This window comes from Chrysemys picta, chromosome 2 (assembly GCF_011386835.1).
Source record: "Chrysemys picta bellii isolate R12L10 chromosome 2, ASM1138683v2, whole genome shotgun sequence".
NCBI classification, from domain to species: domain Eukaryota; kingdom Metazoa; phylum Chordata; order Testudines; family Emydidae; genus Chrysemys; species Chrysemys picta.
In genome coordinates, this window is record NC_088792.1 from 83,354,684 (window position 1) to 83,375,905 (window position 21,222).

The window sequence follows — 21,222 nt, forward strand, 5'->3', positions numbered from 1 at the left end:
TCTGCATTTCGTCCTGAAGTGAAATGTTCCCAGTCAATATGGGGATAATTGAAATACTCCACTATTATTGAGTTCTTAATTTTGATAGCCTCTCTAATTTCCCTTAGCATTTCATCATCACTATCACCGTCCTGGTCAGGTGGTCAATAATAGATCCCTAATGTTATATTCTTATTAGAGCATGACATTTCTATCCATAGAGATTCTATGGAACATGCGGATTTGCTTAAGATTTTGACTTCATTTGATTGTACATTTTCTTTCACATATAGTGCCACTCCCTCCCCCCCCCCCGCCCCGCACGACCTGTTCTGTCCTTCCGATATATTTTGTACCCCGGAATGATTGTGTCCCATTGATTGCTCTCAGTCCACCAGGTTTCTGTGATGCCTATTATATCAATATCCTCCTCTATCACAAGGCACTCTCGTTCACCCATCTTATTATTTAGACTTCTAGCATTTGTGTACAAGCACTTTAAAAAAGTGTCACTGTTTATTTGTCTGCCCTTTTCTGATGTATCAGATTCTTTTTTATGTGAATGTTTATCATCTGATCTGGCCCCTACTTTATCCTCTTCCATCCTCTGCTCCTGACTATAACCTGGAGATTCTCTATCATTAGACTCTCCCCTAAGAGAAGTCTCTGTCCGATCCACATGCTCCTCTGCAGCAGTCGGCCTTCCCCCATCTCCTAGTTTAAAAACTGCTCTACAACCTTTTTAATGTTTAGTGCCAGCAGTCTGGTTCCACTTTGGTTTAGGTGGAGCCCATCCTTCCTGTATAGGCTCCCCCCATTCCAGAAGTTTCCCCAGTTCCTAATGAATGTAAACCCCTCCTCTCTACACCATCGCCTCATCCACGCATTGAGACTCTGCCTGCCTACCTGGCCCTGTGCGTGGAACTGGGAGCATTTCTGAGAATGCCACCATAGAGGTCCTGGATTTCAGTCTCTTCCCTAGCAGCCTAAATTTGGCCGCCAATCTCTCCTACCCTTCCCTATGTCATTGGTACCTACATGTACCATGACCACCGGCTCCTCCCCAGCACTACACATAAGTCTGTCTAGATGCTTCGAGAGATCCGCAACCTTCGCACCAGGCAGGCAAGTCACCATACGGTTCTTCCGGTCATCACAAACCCAGCTATCTATGTTTCTAATGATCGAATCTCCCAATACTAATACCTGCCTTTTCCTAGCAACTGGAGTTCCCTCCCTTGGAGAGGTAACATCAGTGCGAGAGGCAACCCCAGCACCGTCTGGAAGGAGGGTCCCAACTATGGGAAGGTTTCCCTCTGCTCCCGTTGACTGCTCTGCTTCCCTGGGCCTTTCATCCTCCTCAACAGCGCAGGGGCTGTCTGACCGGAGGTGGGACAATTCTACAGTGTCCCGGAAAGCCTCATCTACATACCTCTCTGCCTCCCTTAGCTCCTCCAGTTCCGCCACCCTTGCCTCCAGAGTCCGTACGTGGTCTCTGAGGGTCAGGAGCTCCTTGCACCGAATGCACACATACGCCACCCGCTCACGGGGCAGGTAATCATACATGCTACACTCAGTGCAATAAACTAGATAGCTCCCACTCTGCAGCTGGGCTTCTGCCTGCATTTTCTCCTAGTTAATGAAGGGGTTGTTTAAAGCAAGAAGTTTTGAATGTAGTTTGGGCTATAGGTTTTAAGGGGAATAAAGGGTATAAGATAGAACCGGCAAGGGACCCGCGCTCCCTTCCTAACTCCCTTGCGAAACTCCCTGTTAGCAGCCCCTGTTCGCAAAAGCTCCCTGGTTGCTTGTGCGCTGCTTTATAAAGCACTGGCCTGGGTGAATGCCCCGCCCACTGATTAAGGCTCAGCCAATTACCAGAGGCTTCTAGCCTTCAGACCTTCCTTTGAAGCTCGCAGCTTCCAACTGCCAGCCACAGCACACGGTCCTTCAAACAACCAAACAAACAGACTGACAAACACAAGCTCAGCACACAGCAAGTAACCCCCAAACACAAACAAACACACACTACAGACAGTCACTTACCCCAAGGGTCCTGTATTTGCTCCTCCTTCACCTGGAGAACTCCCTTGCGAAACTCCCTGTTAGCAGCCCCTGTTCGCAAAAGCCTTGCTTCGCTTTCCATGCCTTTGGTGAGGGGAAGGGAGAGAGATCCTCAGTTTATTCAAGACTCCGTAGGTGGAGACCATTCTACATACCCCTCTGTCCCTATTTTTTTTACCATTCAAAGGTGTATATACAGCACCATAAATGTGCATGATGCATTACAGAAAATGAAAACATGTTTGATTTTCAAAAGTGCTGAGCTTCTGCAGTTCCCATTGAGCCTGGTCCTGTTCTTGGTTATTCTTGTGTAAATCAAAAGTAATTCCATTGAAGCCAATAAAGTTATTCCAGATTTAAACTGGAAAAATGATTATTAGAATCTAGCCCATTGACTTAATTGGGTTTTGTGCTCTTGGTCTCTGACAAACAGGCCAATAGCACCTGCTTATAAACTATATGTCTGTAATATCATTCAAAACATTCTCTTTTAAAAAAGAAAAGCAACACTTCCTAAGAAGGCTTCAGATTTGAAGTGTTCAGACAGGCCAGTGGCTGGTGCCATAGGGCTTGCAGGAGTGGCTGCTATAGCACATGGTGGGAATTCTGTGAGCTCAGGGCAACCTGATATCCGCTACAGGGCAGCTTCCACACTAGTGCTCCTTCTGCGTGCATATGGGTCTGTGCTAGTGGTACTGCTCTTTGCTGGACTCCGCAGACGTTCCTGATGGTTTTTTCCATTAATGTGTATTTTCATGTTGCCTTTGCTTCTGAATTCCCATGCAGATTGGAAGGAAAAACATTGAATGATAGTTAGAGGTCATTGCCTCTTTCGAAGTGGGAACCTTAGGCTTGTGTTTCCAGTACTGCCGCATTGAGCCCTACATTTCGAGAGCCCCCACACGGCATGCAACTATCCAAATGGTCAACCTGAGTACGATGCCCAATTCACTTTGATATCTGACACTGTCCCCAGAAGACTGAATTCCTTAACTGCCCCATCTCGATTCTCTACCTGAAAAGTTACACCTGAGTTCCATCTCCTGGCTTCCCAGCCCCTGCAGAGGCATCACTAGAACCACAGAGCTTATCAAAGCAGTGAGATGAGAGGAAAGAGGTCTGGGCGGAGAATGTGTGGATTGAGCACATTCCTGAGCAATCTATGCCAGACGGGCTCCTATGAAGCCCCAAGAAGAGTTAAAGATGCCTGCCCTCCTTAGGGGTAATTCCTCCCTGTTATGCAAGAGGTCTCGCTAGGACAAGGCCTTTCAAATGGCTTCTGCCTGTACCGGGAGGGGTGAATCCATCCCAAAGAGCATATAGAATAGTCTGTATAATGTAGAGCTTCCTCCCCACCCCACCCCTTTTTTTTAGGGAGTAAAAATTCCCCAGAAGTTAGATTGTATACATTATACGAAGATGGTAAATATTGTTTGCTTGCATGCAGCTGTGTTCCAGACAGTGGGAAATAAATCATCACAGGTGATTGAGTGCACATTGAACGAGAACATAGAATTCTTGCTGCGAGGAACCTCACTGCCACTAGCGCTCCCAAAGGGTCCCAGACCTAAATTTTGCCAAATAAAAGCTGGATTTTGGAAACAGGCCACAAAGTTTAAAAACAAATCACTCAAACATGCAAACACAATAAGTCAACTTTGTAATTCCTGTGTAGCCTCAAAAAAACCCCAGGTATAGGAGGATTGGTGTTGTGATGTCACTTGGCCAGTACTGAACCTATGCTCCTGCCCACATGATATTAAGGGCCATTGTACTGCTGCAAGAGCCATCCTTTGGAGGACATGTTAAATGCAGTGTATGCGAACAACTGAATCAGTGGTGGGTAGTCTGTGAATACAAAAAAAAAAAGGAGGTTCTTTCTGTGACACCTTGGCAACCTAGTATTCACCACTTTCATATAATTAGGATATGTTTTGTACAAACTATGCCTTGTGAGGTATCATTCTAAAAGTCTTGATCTCCTAGATATTAATATCTCATTGGATTGCATGTGCTATCATCATATGTGAAGTTATGAAGTTTGGCTATGTCTGTGTTACTGCCACAAGCAGCTTTTCAAGTACAACAGTAAAAAGGCCAAACAACATAAATAGCTTATTGAGGAAATGCACACAAGCACAAGCATTACCCCAGGAACTGTGTACAATAGAAGCCTCTCAGAGCTAGCACTACACAATGGGAACTGTTTGACCCAGGTCACAGCGAAAGAGCTTTCCAGCAAGTGGGAAGAAGATTTAAAAGAGGGAAAATGACATCCTGTGGGTACCTCACTCTCCCTACAACAACACACCTGGAAACACCTGAGAAAAAAGACTGAATGGGGGGAAGTGATAGTCCCAGGCTAGAAGGATTTCTAGCCTGTGTATGAAAACCTGGGTAACCCAAGTCGCAAAACCAAGGCAGCTTGTGCCTTAAGACTCTGCCAGCCTGTTTATCACTCAGGGTGAGCATTTGCTAATTCATATCCTATCTATCTAGTATGTTAAGCTCCGTTTGTGGTTTTGTTTATTTACTAGGTAATGTGTTTTGATCTGTTTGCTAATCACTTGAAATCTATCTTTTGTAGTTAATAAACTTATTTTATGTTTTAATCCAAACCAGTGTGCGTTTGATTAAGGTCTGGGGAAAATCTCAGCTCGATTACCACAAGTGTGCATCGAGGGAGAGGCGGGTTGGGTGTTAGACCTGTATACTGGTCAGATTTGACCTGGGCAGGATGGTACTGCTCTGGGATCTGAGGTTGGTAGTTAGAGAGCCTGCAGCTGGGTGTGTCCCTACCTGTGTGAATGATGGTGAACATGCTGCTGTGACAAGTTGCAATGCCTTCCAAGCTGAAGCTTGCACTGTGTGAGCGGGAGCCCAGGCTGGTGGGTCAGAGCTTTCAGTGGTACCCCATTTCCAGGTGGCACCCCAGGGGAAACTTGTCACGCTTACATCTTAGCTGATAGGACTCTATTGTGTCTTTAAGCTACAGCCCACGGAGATGCAGAGATTTGTTGGTCCATCAGAAGCTCCTGAAGGCAGTACACCTCCCTGAGTGGTAGGCAGAGTGGCTGCTACTGAACTCTTACAGGGAGCAGTATTCACTTTTTCCTGTGCTGCTTGGACAGTTTCACAACCCAGTGTGCAGGTATGACCATAACCTTGCGTTACACTGACCTTCCCCAACTCTTATGGAGTATTTAGCATTGCATCAGTTGTAGAGTCCCCAGGACATTACAACACTGGAAGCACAAGGGCCAACATTGTGGCTCACCCTTTGTTGGGGCAAAAGAGGGGGTTGGGAGGCCCTATGTGTCTTGTCCTCCCTCCCTCCCCCCCACAGAGCTAGGCATAATCTAGGTCAATGTCATCAATTATATTTTCACCAATAGCTTCTCTTTCCACAGTGATGCATAGCAGGGAAAGGAACCGCTAGGTGTGAGATGATGTTTGGATACAGCGGCTGGATGCTTAATGGGCTGTAAATGTCATGCCTTTTGCCTAGCCCCTTTTTTCATCATCATTTCTTCTATTTCTCATTTATTTCAATTGGCTGATTTCTATCTGACAGACTCACAGTGACAAGAGGGCTGTCCAGTGGTTGCTAGGCTTGTCTCGACATTTGTTGTCTATTCGCCTCCATTTCTTCCTTAATTTAAGACACCGTTGATATTTTTTTCCCCTTTCAAACATAATGAACGACTGGATGTTCAGGGAGCTGTCAGCTCTATTGGAGTCTTTTGTCTTCTATTCATCATTATGTCTTCATTGTCCTCTTTAATTTAGCTGAGGCACTAGGGGGATCACTTACTGTGAAAGACAACATTGCCAGCTGTCCATAGGGATTTCACACATCTATTCATCATCCGGTGTGATGCTGCACTATATGTGCAGTAGTTCACATTATAAAGGGCAAAGCATGTTGGTCCTTTTCAGACACCCAACTTTTGAACTCTGGTGTCTAATTTAAGACACCAGAGGCTTTGTCTACAAACACTCGCCAGTTTATCTATTAAAAATGGATCAAGCTATATGGTTTATGCACAGACTTGGACTGGTTTAATTACATTGATTTAAAATACACCTTCAGTTATATAATGGTGCAACTTGTAATCTAGACAATACCTGAGTTTCAGGGAAGAGCTCAATGGGAGCTGCTTGGTGCTCAAACTATTGAAAATCAAACTAAGTGAAAATCTCTTAGAGGCCTACATATGGATCTAATAGGCACCCATTTTAAAAAATATTGGCCTAAACCCTAATTTATTTATAATAACCCACATCCTAAGAGGTACCCCTAATGCTTCACAAAATATTAAAACACACTGTTTTTAAACAGTTATTTATTAAAAAATAAGAATGATGAAAAATCAATAAAATAAAAATACAAAAATCAAAGTAGGTTAATGAATACTATACCCCCCCACACACACACACACTCTCACAATTCCAGACAATATACCTGGATTTCTAATAACAGCTTAATTATTTTAAATGAAAGAATTTTAAAAATCTAATTTATTTTGTATCATTTTACAAAATATGCTGGCTGTTTACTACTTGCATTTTACTCGGCTTGTACGATGAAAATCAGTCCGTTTCAATTTCACTTCAAGACCATGGAGTTACTCTGGGTTTACATTGGCCTACCTAAGACCAGAAACTGGCCCTGGGCATGCAAATTCTATTGTTTATGTGCACGAATAGTGGTGTGCAAAACTCCAAGCACAAATCAATGCTTAATGCAGCTTAGCCCTCCCAGCTACCACTGAGAATCTAAGCTACCATTCCTTGGTGAGCTAATTGGAAAAACCTGCCAAGGGTTTTCTCCAGCTCAATTTGGATGCTGTCAGCATCCTAGACCTCTGGCAAACAAGCTTCAGGTCAGGAGAGGGAAGAGCTTGCGCTGGTGGCACAGATGGATGATCTTCATTTTGCCTGTGGAAAATAGAAATTACTGGACATACATCCATACTTATTGCAGGTCATCTCTGTAGCATATCGTACAGCTGGCCATTGATTGTTGCTGTCCCATCTCAGAGACAAGGCTGGAGTTAGCAGGATTGTGTTGAGGTGGCTTTAGTCATTTCGATTTAGTCATTTAGGCTGCTCTCGGAGAATCAGGACAACAGCCTGTTTCATGGCCCTCATGTAATTAAAGACTGCATCATAATGCATATGCACAAAGGGGCCAAATTAAGGTTGTACAGGCAACCTTAATTCTGGCCCTTCTTAACTTTTGAATACTTGACTTTGCAACCTTAATATTTTCTTAACTTCTCTGTGTGTTTGTCTATCTACCAGGGCCGGCTCCAGGCACCAGCGCAGCAAGCAGGTGCTTGGGGCGGCCAAGGGAAAGGGGCGGCACGTCCAGGTCTTCGGCAGCAATTCAGCGGTGGGTCCCTCAGTCCCTTTCGGAGGGAAGGACCAGCCGACGAATTGCCGCCGAAGAAGCGGCGGCGGTAAAGCTACCGCTGAAGTGCCGCCGATTGCGGCTTTTTTTTTTTTTTTCCCGCCGCTTGGGGCAGCAAAAACGCTGGAGCCGGCCCTGCTAGCTACATTTCATTTTCCAACTTACGCTTTCATATCAATTTTTTTTATAGATTACTCCACTGTCCTCTTGGTGCTGCTTAAATCAGCTTTGAATTGAAGCTATATATATACATATTATATTCAAAGCTGTCTGGCTAGTTGAAATTAGCTATATACTGTTCCTAACAACTTCAGAAGTTATTGATAATATATAGTTTTGGGGGGGTGGTGGTTGGTTTTCTTTTCCCCCTGCTAGAAATCTCATAGCTGTTTGAATTTGAAAAGATTAAGATTCTGAACTTCGGTAGAAGGACAGAGCAATTTCAATTACCAAAATGTGGTACATTTTCAAAGCCATTGCATCTGATGTTGATCCCAAATGTAAGGCAATCCACTTGGCTCTGTCACGCCATACTGCCCTTAATCACTATTTCTGGTCCCAGTACGTACAGTCAATGGGGCTACTCAACTGAGTAAGTCCTATTCAGTGTAAGTAAGGGTTGTAGGATCTGTCAGTCTATATGAAAAATCAACCTAGTTTCGGTTTCCAAATTTATCAGTACCTCTGTTTAGAAAATCAACATGACTTTTGCTTCCAAACTTATGCAAAGATTGTCATCCAGAGAAAGGCAATCTCCTTGCATTTTCAGCCTGGCTATTGCTCCATGTTTTGTATGCATTGAAAGACACAATTCTGGGGTGGGAGAGAGAAGTATTCCCTCCCGAACACATGCCCCCAAAACCACAAATGATTTTAAAATGCTACGACCTCCCCCTGCAGTGTGTGTGTGTTTGATTGTTTTTGTTTTTTTTAAATCGTGTCCAAATTTTGCCCTGACTCACCTCAACAACTTTAATCAAATGGAATTGATTGTTAAGTCAAGGCAGAGTTTGGCCCATAGAGCTTGACTCAGTTTACTGTATAGAATTTTATGTAAGCATTACTGAGAAGGTTCACCGGCAACATAAAGATGAGAGATTTCTAACTAAAACCCTGCTTGATGTTTTTCACCTGGCACAAGTCTAGTTCCTGTCTCCTAGAGAGGCATAAATTATCCTAATCCATTTAAATAGAGTGGTTTCTTACTTATCTAAATATACAAGAGCATGTAATTCATTATACACTCCAAGATGGAATTTACACTCAGTAAACACTTAAACACTATGGACAGCAATAGAATGGGGATAGTAAAGAAATGCAAATAATGCCAGCAGGCAGTCAGAAGCATGTGATATTATATCCCTGTAGCCAAGCACAATTCAAAATAATTGGCACATTACACTGATTTCAGGGTTGTGATTAAGCAGCTTTTGGGAGTGGGGGAGGTTCTTTTTATTTATACCACTTTGCTTTAGTCCTTTTTTTAAAAAAATCCTGTTTGACATAAGCTGTGAACAGGGCAATGGAGATATCGTAAATGGTTTGTGCAATGAGGATCTTCTGCTGTGTATATTTTGGTTAATATATTAATTAAGTTATGCTAAACATAGAATTGTGTGATGTCTGTTTTGGAAAATATTGTAATGAACTATCTTATGTCTGGTTTGTGCATACAGGCCCAGATCTTATGCCTTTCACTTCAATGAGTGCAGTAACAGAGCCAGGAGGCCCTGATCTTGCTCCCTTTGATATAAATAGGAAAGCACCTGCTTGTACTAAAAAAATCTTCCTTTCTCCTTTGTTTGCTACTCGGGACAAAATTAAAATGGGTCACTCCTCAGCGGGTTTTCATGATATATGTGGGTTTCACCAACATCATCGTGAACCTCATTTGAATTTAATTTAAAAAAATCAGTGATGGTTACTTTAATTTAGGAGAAAACACAAATGATTTGCACGATACAAACTATGCAAGGTTCCTCATTTTACTAAGGGCTACTTTCTTTAAAATGGAAAAAAAGGAAAGACTGCAAGAGTGATCATTGTCACTGTGTATATAAACTGCTGTATCTGATAACATAACAAAGACTCCTCTTCCATTGCACAACAGAGGCAATAAAAGTGGCAATCCTAGGAGACCTCCCCATGCAAGTCAAATATGATTCTTCTGTTTTCATAAATTCCTTTGGCATTTATTCAGTGGAGAAGTGCTATTTATTGTCTTGGCTGGTATATCTGATGTCTTCAAGACATCTCTTAAAGAAGCCCTGAAGGATTTATACCGGAGCATGTTAAAATGACTCCTAAATGCCTTCACTAGTCTGGATGATGAAAAAGGTTGAACTGAAAGCTACGAGATATCAAGTGCTGTTTAGTGTTGACTATTTTTTATTGAGAAGAATTCAGGAGAATTCCCTCAGCATTCTATGTATAATCTCCTATCAGTTTTAGAATTTTGAATGCTATTCTCTCTTTGAGTACCAAGTATGACATTATTCACAGTGTTTGCAGTGGTGTTGTAGCCGTGTTGGTCCCAGGCTATTATAGAGAGAAGGTGGGTGAGGTAATATCTTTTACTGGACTAACTTCTGTTGGTGAAAGAGACAAGATCTGAAGAAGAACTCTGTGTAGCTCGAAAGTCTGTCTCTTTCACCAACCAAAGTTGGTCCAATTAAAAATATTACCTCACCCTCCTCCTCCCTCTATTATTCATAGTGACATTTTGGAACCACATTTGCATTGTGCTTCTGATTTATTTTAACCTTGAGCAGAACAATGTGATCGTGATTAATTTTTACATATTTTTAAGAGGAAAAATATCTATGCAAGTTATTGAAAACACATCTTACAACTAAAACACATTTTTATCAGTTGCTGCATAAACTTCTCAACACAGTACTCTAGTGTTCACTGCAGTGGAGGAGAGGAAAGATGGCGTGTCTAAACATTTTTTCCACTTTCCCAAGATCTGCTCCACGCAGGAGAAAGGCAGAGTCGCCATGGAGCCAGTTTATGGCTGCCCGGTTCCCCAGCTGACCCAACTCCAACCCCAGCCCTGGCATAATTTAGAGCACCTTAGGGGCTGATCTAAGTTACGATGGCTGACTGTGGACCAGCTGAAAATTTTCAGAATAATACTGTGTTCCACCTACTTCTCCACCATCATTTTGAGACCCTTCGCTTGCCAGGAGACTTCTCAAGAGGACAGCTGTGGGCAGATCCCATCCCCTTTGTCTCCACTGGTTCTGGCCCCTTTGTGTTACCTGAGCAGCACAATTTGGTCCTCTCAGTTTAGCACAACCATTTGTATCCCTCATTTAAAGTCTTTGGGTCAAAAATACTACAGTGTTGAGTGTTATATAGACAGATGGATACCTGAGGTATCTGAACTTCACTTCTGCTATGCCAGTGGTGGGCTTTCCCCAAATACACGATGAAAAATGGGCCTGCTTAGTGGAAGTCTTGTGATATGGCCAAATAATGATTTGGGGCTCGACCAAGATCACCAAACTCCTTGTGATTTGCATTTGAGTACACACCACGGTTAACATCCACTGGGACACCCAACATTTGTCAAAAATGTATTTGTATCATTTTAAGACTCCTATTAAAGGATTGAATTTGCTCCACTGCTGGTAAAGACCCACTGTCATTTCCATGATAAACTAGCATTTTTGAACAGTTGATAATTTGGCTACAAATTTGCTGTGTGCTGGATTTTCACAGATAAATCGTGTACCTGGGAATTAATGTTTTCATCTTGAAAATCCCTCAAATAGCGCACACATACCCAATATATTTCTAAAATCTCCGGAGGATCCTTCATTGTCCATTGGATCTTTAATGCACATTTTAAATATTCTGGACCTATTTCTGTCCTCAAGTAAATCAATCAATGGATGAATTGGCTAACTAAGCACCGCAGAATCTCACTTACGGTTTATCAAGTCCCATGCACAATACAAGAATAATTTCTTAGTGCTGATGTTCTCTGCCCTTGCTTTGTCATCTCAGTTTTGTGCCTGCCTTTCTGACCACAACCATGCCTGTACCAATGTGCTGTTTGCGGAGTCTGGATAAAATGTGTAAAACAAAGACAAGGGAACCAGTTTCGCTTTTGCTTACCTACATTACTTTCCTATGCAGCTGCCTCTTGGCAGGAGGGAAAATAAAATGTGACTTCTGCTTGCAATAAATAATAGATTTTTTTTTATTCTTTTTATTTTCTAGACAGAATCATGAATAAACTGGCAGACAAGCAGGACCAGATGATACCATGAAGAGAAGTTTACAGGTCCTTTATTGCCAACTGTTTCGTAAGTAGAGATTTACTTTTTCATTTATTGTGAGAAATGTATGATTCAATGTCTCTCTAAAAATAGTAATCGAAGCACCAATTTAGGGAGGTCCTTAAGCATGTGCTAATTTTAAGCACATGAAGGGTCCCAATGAAATAAATGGGACCCTTCATGTGCCTAATGTTAGGCATGTGCTTTAAGTCCCTTGTTCAATCGTGCATTTGGAAGCACGTTCAGTCTTCAGCTGATTTAGTAGAGTCTCATTCGAAGGTGAAAATGGAGAGCAATAATCATCTAAACCATAAGAATTCTCAGAGGAATGAGCTGTAAGAAGGTTGGGGATGGTGGTTGGTAGCAGGAGGTACTGGAGTATATGGGCCCTTTAAGCGTAGAGTTGGGGGGGGGCTGTATACCCCAGTATGACCTGTTCCAAGGATTTGGAATGAACAAAGGCCCAGGTAATCTCCAGCCAGTTGAAGAGGGGAAGCGGGAGTTTGATGCGGGGGAAAAACCCTGGACACTATTCCTTTAAGGGGCCGTGTAGTATAGGGTGGGGTAGGGCTCTCTTTCAGCCATTCAGGTGGAGCACTCTGGAGGAAGGTAGTGTCTAGACTGCCTTGTCCCCAGGGCCGGCTCTGGCTTTCTGACCGCCCCAAGCAAAAAAAAAAAAAAACCTGCGGCGCGGCCGGAGCCAGGGTGCAGGGGGACTCCCTGCCCTGCAGACGTGCCCAGGCTAGCGGGGGGAGGGGAAGGGAGCGGGGGGAGAGAGAGAGAGAGAAGGGGGGCGGCCAGGGCTTCAGCAGGGCGCTGCCATGTGGCCCCTCCCGCCGTGCCCCCATGTCGGGAGGGCTCCGCAACACTCCGGTCGGCTGGGAGGGAAGGACGCGGGCTGCCCTGCCGGGCTTGCTGCAGGGCGCTCCTGTCCTCCACGCTACTGCCCCCTACAGGGCGGTCGGAGCGGAACAACAACAACAAAGCAGCCGTGCAGCCCTAGGATTGGGCGGAATGCCGCCTCCTACAAGCTGCCGCCCCAAGCACCAGCTTGCTCGGCTGGTGCCTGGAGCCGGCCCTGCTTGTCTCTCAAACAGGGGAGACACTGAGACACTGGCAAGAGAGGGAGGTCAGAGCCAGAAGGCTAAATTCCAGGGAGAGACAGATGTGAGAGGTGACCCTATGAAGAGCAGGCTGCAGGGCAAAAGCTCCTTGTGGGTGGCAGAAGAACCAGAGATAAATATGAACCTTTGGAGTGCAATGATGGACTTGGCTGGTCAAACTGGGTATTAAACCAGCCGAAAGCGAAGGGTGATTGGTCTTATAAGAGAGGCTGTGGGGAATCTGTAAAGGGCACTGGAAAGGGGGAAAAGCAGGAGGCTGCTGCAAAGGGATCTCTCTAGCTGGGAGGGGTTGCTCTGTAGTGGCAGCCCTGTTACACAGGATGTAATGTTTTGCTTCTGCATTGTTTGCTCAAACTGGCTTGGGTTGGTAATACAGGAAAGCTGTTACCAACTAATAACTGATTATTGAGTAATCTATGTGAAATGCATCAGTGGCTTCTGCCTACTTCTCAGTGGACAGAAAACCTCACAATAGCCAACCTTGGAGGTGGTCTCAACATAAAGACCAAAATCGGAATGGAAATGGAGACTGAATTACTCTCCCACACCTAGAGGTGGGCCCGCCAGATCATGGGTTAGGCAAGACAATGGGAAGAAACCTGGATTGCTGTTTTATGTGTTTGTAGATAGATGGAATCCATCTGTTCTCAGTGCTGTCAATCTGGCAACTTTCCTGGGGAATAAATTCACTTCCACGTTTTAGAAAGAAAGTAAATTTAAAAAGGGGGGTGCAAATATGGTCATTGCTTATTGTTTGTTAATGATATTTTACAAAGTAAAGTGTCTGTTCACAACAGCATTCTGGTTGAATTTTTTAATGTTATCACCTCACTTCATTAGAATTTTCATCTGTCTGATACTCATTGTGCTACCCAGTTCCATAAAGAAACCTAGTTATTAGGATCTCTTATGTTCATTCTTCACATTGCAGTGATGTTTTCCCAGTCACTACTAATCTACTTAACTAATCTTTTTTTTTTAAAGGCGCAAAAGTCTTACTATTGTGCCACAAGTTATCTTTAGAGGCCCAGAATTCATACTATTTGAACAGGTGCATGGAACTTAAAATTCTGTTCCATGGAGGACAGCTAGGTCACTATCAGAGAATAATGGTCTAAGCACCCAGAGTTCAATTGTGAGGGATATATCTTCTATTGGTTTGTTAGAAAAATAACCCTAAATATTAGTAGGTTTTATAGATGATCATGGGAATCCATTTACTGTTCTTCATTGTCATAAGGATGCTAGCTTGGTTATTCTTGTCCTCTTTATTTATAACATTAATACAATGTAAAGGAAAAAGAAAGTGGCTTACCAGTCATAACTCAAAGGGACAGATACTCAGCTGGTATAAATGGTCAAAAGTCAATGTGGTTTCATATTAGTCTTAACAAGGCCCATCTAATAATAAAGACTGTGTAATTCTACTTTGCACCGCTAAACAGCCTGTTACAAAGTTTGCTATTTTTCTGCTGTATTTTTTTTTAATTTTTATTTTTTTCAGGGTAGTGTTTTGAACGTAATAAAAAAGCTTGGAAAATGCAGAGGGAAAGAATGAGGAAACTGCTGAAATTGTATGAATAAGCAGTGGCAATGAAAACTGCATGGTACACTTTGAAAAATGGAATGTAAAAATATTATTTTTAATCCAAGTTGAATGAAGTTTTTCATTTATTTGTGTGAACTCAACAATGGTGTATAGTAAATGTAGCTAGCATTACCCATTCCTAGCTTTGTAGTAAGTATTCTGTCAGTGCAGACATTCCAGTGATTACATACATTTTATACTATACATGTATTTGGAGCTATTATAAGAAGCTATTTCATTGGTTTGTTTGCTTTAAAGAGCCTAGGGTCATGAGGTTTTTGTTTGTTTTTTATTATTCCCAATAAACCAATTCCCTCATCTATATCAGATAGACACATTGCTTTGAGCTAGGCTTCTTCCAATTGCTTCATAACTTCAATTACAATCCCCACAGAGTGTATTTTACAATAAAACAGATGGAAGTATTTTTAGTGTACGTTTTGTACCTGTCCTTTGTGCCTGAGGAAGCACCCACAATGTAGTCCTTACATTTCATCTATATGAAGGAGGGAAAATTGCTACTACAGGACAGCAAAATAACATACTTTTGAGACTATATCAATAGAGTAAGTCATCCCTAGGCATGATTCCCTATTGCCATGCACCTTGTGTTCTCATTCTCAGCAGTATGACATGGGTCCAGAATGCTGCCAGTTTTATGTGATAACATTTTACACTCACTTTGCACTGGGATAAATGACTACATGAAGTTCTAGGCAATGGAGAATTGGGCCCTTTGTGGCTACTCTGCACGCAGTTCCATTTCTAATGTTCCGGCCATTGCATCAGTCAAAGATTGGGATGTAATAAACACAGTGTTCATGTAGCTGGAGAGACAAACCCTGTCTATTTTAGGAACAACCATGTTTGCTGTGGGGTCTAAACATGGCTTTCCTGGCCAGTATGAACAGTGAATTCTCTCCCCCCTCCCTCCCTCCCCAAGGAGCTGTACTTCAGAGCCACAGTCCTCAAAAACAGGAGCCTAAAGTTAGGTCCCTAAACCCACATTTATGCATCTCCGCTATGGGAGGCAGTTTGGTCCGGTGGCTAGGGCAGTGCACTGGGTTTCATCAGTCCTAGGTTCTATACCTGGCTCTCCCACTGACCTGCTGTGGGACCTGGGCAAGTTGCTTCACCTCTCTGTGCCTGTTTCCCTATTTTGTCTATTTAGATTGAAATCTCTTCAGGGCAAAAGACAGCTATGTCTTTGTACGGTGTCTAGCACAATGTGGCCCTAATCTTGGTTGTGGTGTCTAGTTGCTATTGTAATAATATTAAAAATAATATTTAGCCACCTACCTGATTATGAGACCAGGGAAGCTGTTAGCTGCTCAACAGTTTTGAAAATCAGGGAGGTGTCTAAATATAGGGTTACCATATGTCCTCTTTTTCCCGGACATGTTCGGCTTTTCGGCACTCAAACCCCCGTCCGGGGGGAATTGCCAAAAAGCCGAACATGTCCGGGAAAATGGCGGCTCTGCTCCTCCCCTGACTCTTCGGCTCTGTTTAAGAGCCGAGCTGCTCGAGCGCTGTGGGCTTCAGGCAGCCCCCTTGCCTCCAGACTCCAGCCGCCGGCCGGGCACTTCCCTTCCCACGCTCCAGCGGCGCAGGGTCCGGAGGCATGGGGGCTGCCCGAAGCCGGTAGCGCTGGGGCAGCTCGGCTCTTAAACAGAGCCGAAGAGTCAGGGGAGGAGCAGAGCCTCCAGCCGCGGCGGCTCTCCTCCTCCCCAACTCTTCGGCTCTGTTTAAGAGCCGAGCTCTACGGGCTTTGGGCAGCCCCCATACCTCCGGACCCTGTGCCGCCAGAGCCCGGGAGGGGAAGTGCCCGGCCGGGGGCGCAGGGTCCGGAGGCAAGGGGGCTGCCCGAAGCCCAAGCGCTACCGGCTTTACGGTTTGCTGGGCAGCCTCCAGATCCTGCGCCCCCGGCTGGGCGCTTCCCCTCCTGGGCTCCAGCTGCGCTGGGGAAGTGCCGGCCGGGGGCGCAGGGTCTGGGGGCTGCCCGGCAAACCGTGAAGCCGGTAGCGCTCGGGCAGCCCTTTCCACGTGGCTGGGAGTGGGAGGGAGGAGGGGGCGGAGTTAGGGCGGGGAAGGGGCAGAGTTGTGGCGGGGCTGGGGGGGTGGGGAAATGGGCGGGGCCAGGGCCCGTGGAGGGTCCTCTTTTTTTTTTATTTATTAGATATGGTAACTCTACTAAATATGACTTCAGGAGACTAACTGTAGACACCAAGGTTTGAAATTCTTGGCCTAGCCATCTAGACAGTCCATAGTAAGGTTTGTAACACTATTCTAATATGGTTCTCAGATAGAATTGGGAGGAGGGATAGCTAAGTGGTTTGAGCATTGGCCTGCTAAACACAGGGTTGTGAGTTCAATCCTTGAGGGGGCCACTTAGGGATCTGGGGCAAAATCAGTACTTGGTCCTGCTAGTGAAGGCAGGGGGCTGGACTCAATGACCTTTCAAGGTCCCTTCCAGTTCTAGGAGATAGGATATCTCCATTAATTTCCTAATAGCCGTATGGGCTGGTGAGGAAAATCATGCCAAAACCCTGTTATAGCAACACATGTGGCTTTTGTTTTTTAATGTGGTTGTAGGTAGCCTGGATCTAATCCCAGCTGCTAAGAGGTAGCCTTGGTAAAAATTATGCAGCTACATTTGGCCCCGGACAGGAATTCTGGGCCATGCTGCTTTACCTCTAGTGATTCATAATTTATGTATTAGTAATTTAAACATGGACCCTGTTCTGCCAAGAAGCACTGATTTCAAATTGCATCTTCAAATCTACCGTCCAGGCTGAAATCGCTGAGCAGTTTAAAAAACAAATAAAAAGACCTCCAGAAACCTGTTCCCTTTTTGTTGTGTTAGCAAGAGCTTTGATGTCACCAGCCGGATGGTGCTGATGAGCACCAGTGAAAGCAAAACATTTGTCCACAATTTGCTGCCATTTGTTCTAGACACATTTATGGATGAAGTTTGCTGCCTCTGTAATGATGACTTTCCCAGGAGGCAACACAATATCCTTTTTTTTTTTTTTTTTTTTTTACAAAAACCTGATATGGTGATATAAGCCCTGCAGCTTGATACACAAAATGCAGACATATTGTGGAATGGAAACATGTTATTATACTGTAGATGCATTTTTCACATAGGAATTTGAAGTTGTATATAAACTAAAAAAAAAAAAATGGCGAGAGAGGCCACTGATGAAACCTGCGGCTCACAAGCTGTGGGGAATGATGCTTCTATCTTCAGGCATTTATTTTATTGAAAACTATGAGGATATGATTTCTGTTTATCTAGCTTGCCAAGTGCCGTATGGGCACCCATCACGGTAGTGTCTGGAACATAAATGAAAGTAAAATCCCGATTATAAGTATTTCTTCATGCCATTGCCACTTGGTGCATTTCCAGACATCAGTGTCTCACTGTTCTGTATTATAGGCTTGATACTCTTTGAAGTGAGTGGAAAGACCCCTATATATAGATCCCATAGACCAGGCCCTATGAAATGGACTGGGATCCTGAGACTGCTCCTATTAAATTCTGGGGGAATTTTGCTGTTGATTTCTATGGAAGCAAGCTCCCAGTGGTAGTTTGGGGGTGCAGAACTGGAGCATATGACCTATTTTAAGCTTTTGCAATATTTGCTAATATTTACTTTTCTTTCTTTTGGCCGGGCTCTTTGCATGGGATATGATTGCAGTCTGGAAGCCCTAGTTGCTAGAGCTATGTGTGGAAGCTGCTGAGATTTGTATTCATGTAGGGACTTGCTCCAATATTGCTGTTAAAATATGAATGAATATGGATATTGCTTCCAGCCCTGGCTTTGTATATTGAGAGTTCAATTTTCCTTTTAAAAGGAAATGACTTCGGGTTTTTTTTCTTCTATTACTCCCACTTGCACAACCGTCCCTTTGCACCTCCCTGAACAAAATGGCCTTGAGTGATTGTGTTTTGTAATGTGGAATATCATGAGACTATTTTTCTCCCAGTGCTCTGAGTGCAGTTCATTCTGTTCATCCTTAAGCCATGGCGACCTTGTTGTATTTCTGTTAATTCACCTGGGGTGCAATTCCCCCCTGCACAGAGGGCCAGCACATGGTCAGTGCTCTACTTAAATCCAATTTAGGTAGTGGGATTGAATATTGGCTCTATGATTCTGTGGCAACATAGGGTTAGAAGGTACCGCGAGGGTCATCTAGTCTAACCCCCTGCCAACATGCAGGACTTGCGTCATGCCATAAATGCATGAAGCAGATTGTCAAAGAGCCCGATTCTGAGTGGCTTCTGAAGGGTTCTCAGCACCCTCAGCTCCCAGTGACTATTTTCCCTCCCCGTCACCCAACAGGAATTGATTCCTGTTCGTATCAGTTCTTGCTGCTGACCTCTGTGTGTAAATAGGTTAGTGTGCATTGCTCTTCACCTAAGGCATTTTTATGGTGTGTGTGTGTGTGTGTGTGTGTGTGTGTGTGTGTGTGTGTGTGTGTGTGTGTGTGTGTGTGTGTGTGTGTGATCAAAGAAAATAACAACCCCCCCAGCTTCTCTGCTTTCTGGGGTTTTTGAGCTGGTATAGGAAGTTTTGGTCATTCTTTGCTACTGAATTCCATTCTTGTTTCTGAGTGCATTAGTCACATCAAGAACCATGTTTTAGCTTGAGAGTAGAGAGATCAGTGTATCCCGGCAATACAAAGCATTTTGGGAGCTGATCCTGAGAGATGCTGAGCAGGCACAATTCATACAGGAGCTTCTGCTGGGATGCTTGGGGGGTGGAGGTGGTTCTGCACCACCCAAAGTCTGGTTCTACTGCCACAACCTGGCCCTTGTGGTGCCTAATAAATATTAATGGTGTGCAGAGACGAGAAATACTTGGAATGCACTGAATGCTTCCACCTCAGTTTACAGCCTTTGAGTGATCATCAGATTGATCTTGCCCTTCATATCTATATTCTAGGGCACAGCTCCTTAAGTGGTGTAAAGTGGCCTGTTTCTGCTTACTTCAGTTTACACCCGTCGAAGATCTAGCTGTGTATAGTTAATATATGTGATATGTTTAAAAATACTGGAGATCATTTGATACAGATTATTAGGGGTTTTCTTTCTATCATTGAAAGGAATTTTCAGAAACAAAAGAGAAAAAGAATATTCCTGTTGTTTACTGTGCAGGAGTATAGGTGTTGGCCTTGGCAAGGAGCATGTTGGGGAGGAGTTATCTAGCAATGGATTCCATCTGTTTTTTGCTTAAAATTGAAAAGGGAAACAGCTGCTGGGTATGCAGTGTTTCACTTGCAAAGCTTCTTGGGATACTGCTGAGTTTGATTTGTGAGTCACATGGCTTGGTGACAGATTGCCCATCAGGCAGCTCACAGCAAGCAATAATATGCTCTGGCTTCCCCCAGAAATCAATTTAAGATTGTTTATATTTCCCAACAAGAACTGCACCTTCTTAAGAGAGACTGCTGTCACTACTTTTCTGTCACTATTCAACTTGTGCATGAAAGCACATTCTCTATTCAGCTGTTGTGATTCTCCCATGGAAAAAAGAATCCAGATAATCTTTTTTTTTTTTTTTAAACCATTTAAAAGTGAACTGAAATGCTTTTATAAATTAATGCAATTGTGTGTGCCTCTTCTTACCAAGTGTGCACCGTAGCTTCAGTAACCAGCAGTTCATTGCTTTTCACATGAACATGTAGATCACTTGGCATACGTGAGTTCCTTGACTGGATGAATGTAACTCTTGGAATTCAGTTCTTCACGCACATACTTGTGATTATGAATTTGAAACTTGCTTTATGTAAACATTCTTCACTATTTACTTTAAATTTGCTGTTTCAGTGAATCTTCTTGCCAGAAAATGTGTTCACTAGAATTTTCACAGAAAGCAAACACAGTTAAAACAAGTCATTACCAAGTTTGAACATGTGGAAAATATTTTGCATTATTCATCCAGGACGAATTCTAAATTTGCAAACCTGGGACCCCCAAGCCACTGACGTATTGTGGCAATTCTTCCTCTAAGCTTTCAGATTTGTGGAAACATACAGCGATGTAAACCATGGTTTGACATTAGAATATGGCCCAAGGCTGTGTATTTCCAGACTGTAGTTTAAGTCTGTGATAGTGAATTTAGGATTAAGAGACAATAGCATTGTGATATTGGCTCTTTCTGTCAGCAGACAGACAATTCTGGCTTTTCACACAGCATTTGATAGTGTTCTTGGAATAAAGCATCTCCAGGGCCGACGAGAGGGGGGTGGGAAGCCGGTACAAATTACTGGGGCCCGGCTTCCCCCCATCTCGTTGCCTTACCAGGGCCCGGCGGTCTGGAAGGGGGCCCGGCTTCCCTGGCTTCCCCCCACTCTCATCAGCCCTGTTTAGCTGGTCCGCCCTTGCTGGGGGGGCCTGAAAAATTTTTTTCATCGGGGCCCGAACCCACTCTCAGCGGCCCAGGGTACAGCTACATTGTGATAAAGAACCTATGGCACCAAGTCTCAGGGTACATCTACACTGTGATTAAAAAACCCAGAGAACCAAATCTCAGAGCCTGGGTCAGCTGACTCCGGCTCCCTGGGCTCAGGATGTGGGACCATAAAATTGCAGTTTAGATATTTGAGCTGGAGCTGGGCTCCCCGTTCGTAGGATCTCAGGGCCTGGGCTCCAGCCCGTGTCTGAACAGTGACATTACAGTTTTATAGCCCCACAGCCCGAGTCCCATGAGCTGGAGTCAGCTGACCCAGGCCAACTGCAGCCTTGCCGTCGGTCTTCTC

At 43.9% G+C, this 21,222-nt stretch overlaps 1 protein-coding gene across 13 annotated transcripts in view; it reads left to right on the plus strand.

Moving 5' to 3' along the window:
* The window catches only part of TMEM108 (transmembrane protein 108), a 261,335-nt gene that overhangs the window by 120,355 nt on the left and 119,758 nt on the right, over positions 1-21,222 (plus strand). For 8 of the 13 annotated variants that reach the window (XM_065587085.1, XM_042845277.2, XM_065587087.1 and 5 more), the window contains one exon: positions 11,687-11,772. In XM_065587085.1, the coding sequence (XP_065443157.1) occupies positions 11,733-11,772 (40 nt within the window). In that variant the 5' untranslated portion in view covers positions 11,687-11,732. Of the gene's footprint in view, positions 1-5,029; positions 5,192-11,686; positions 11,773-21,222 lie in introns of all 13 variants that reach the window. The other 5 variants (XM_005278634.5, XM_042845278.2, XM_065587088.1 and 2 more) reach the window with 3 other exon arrangements.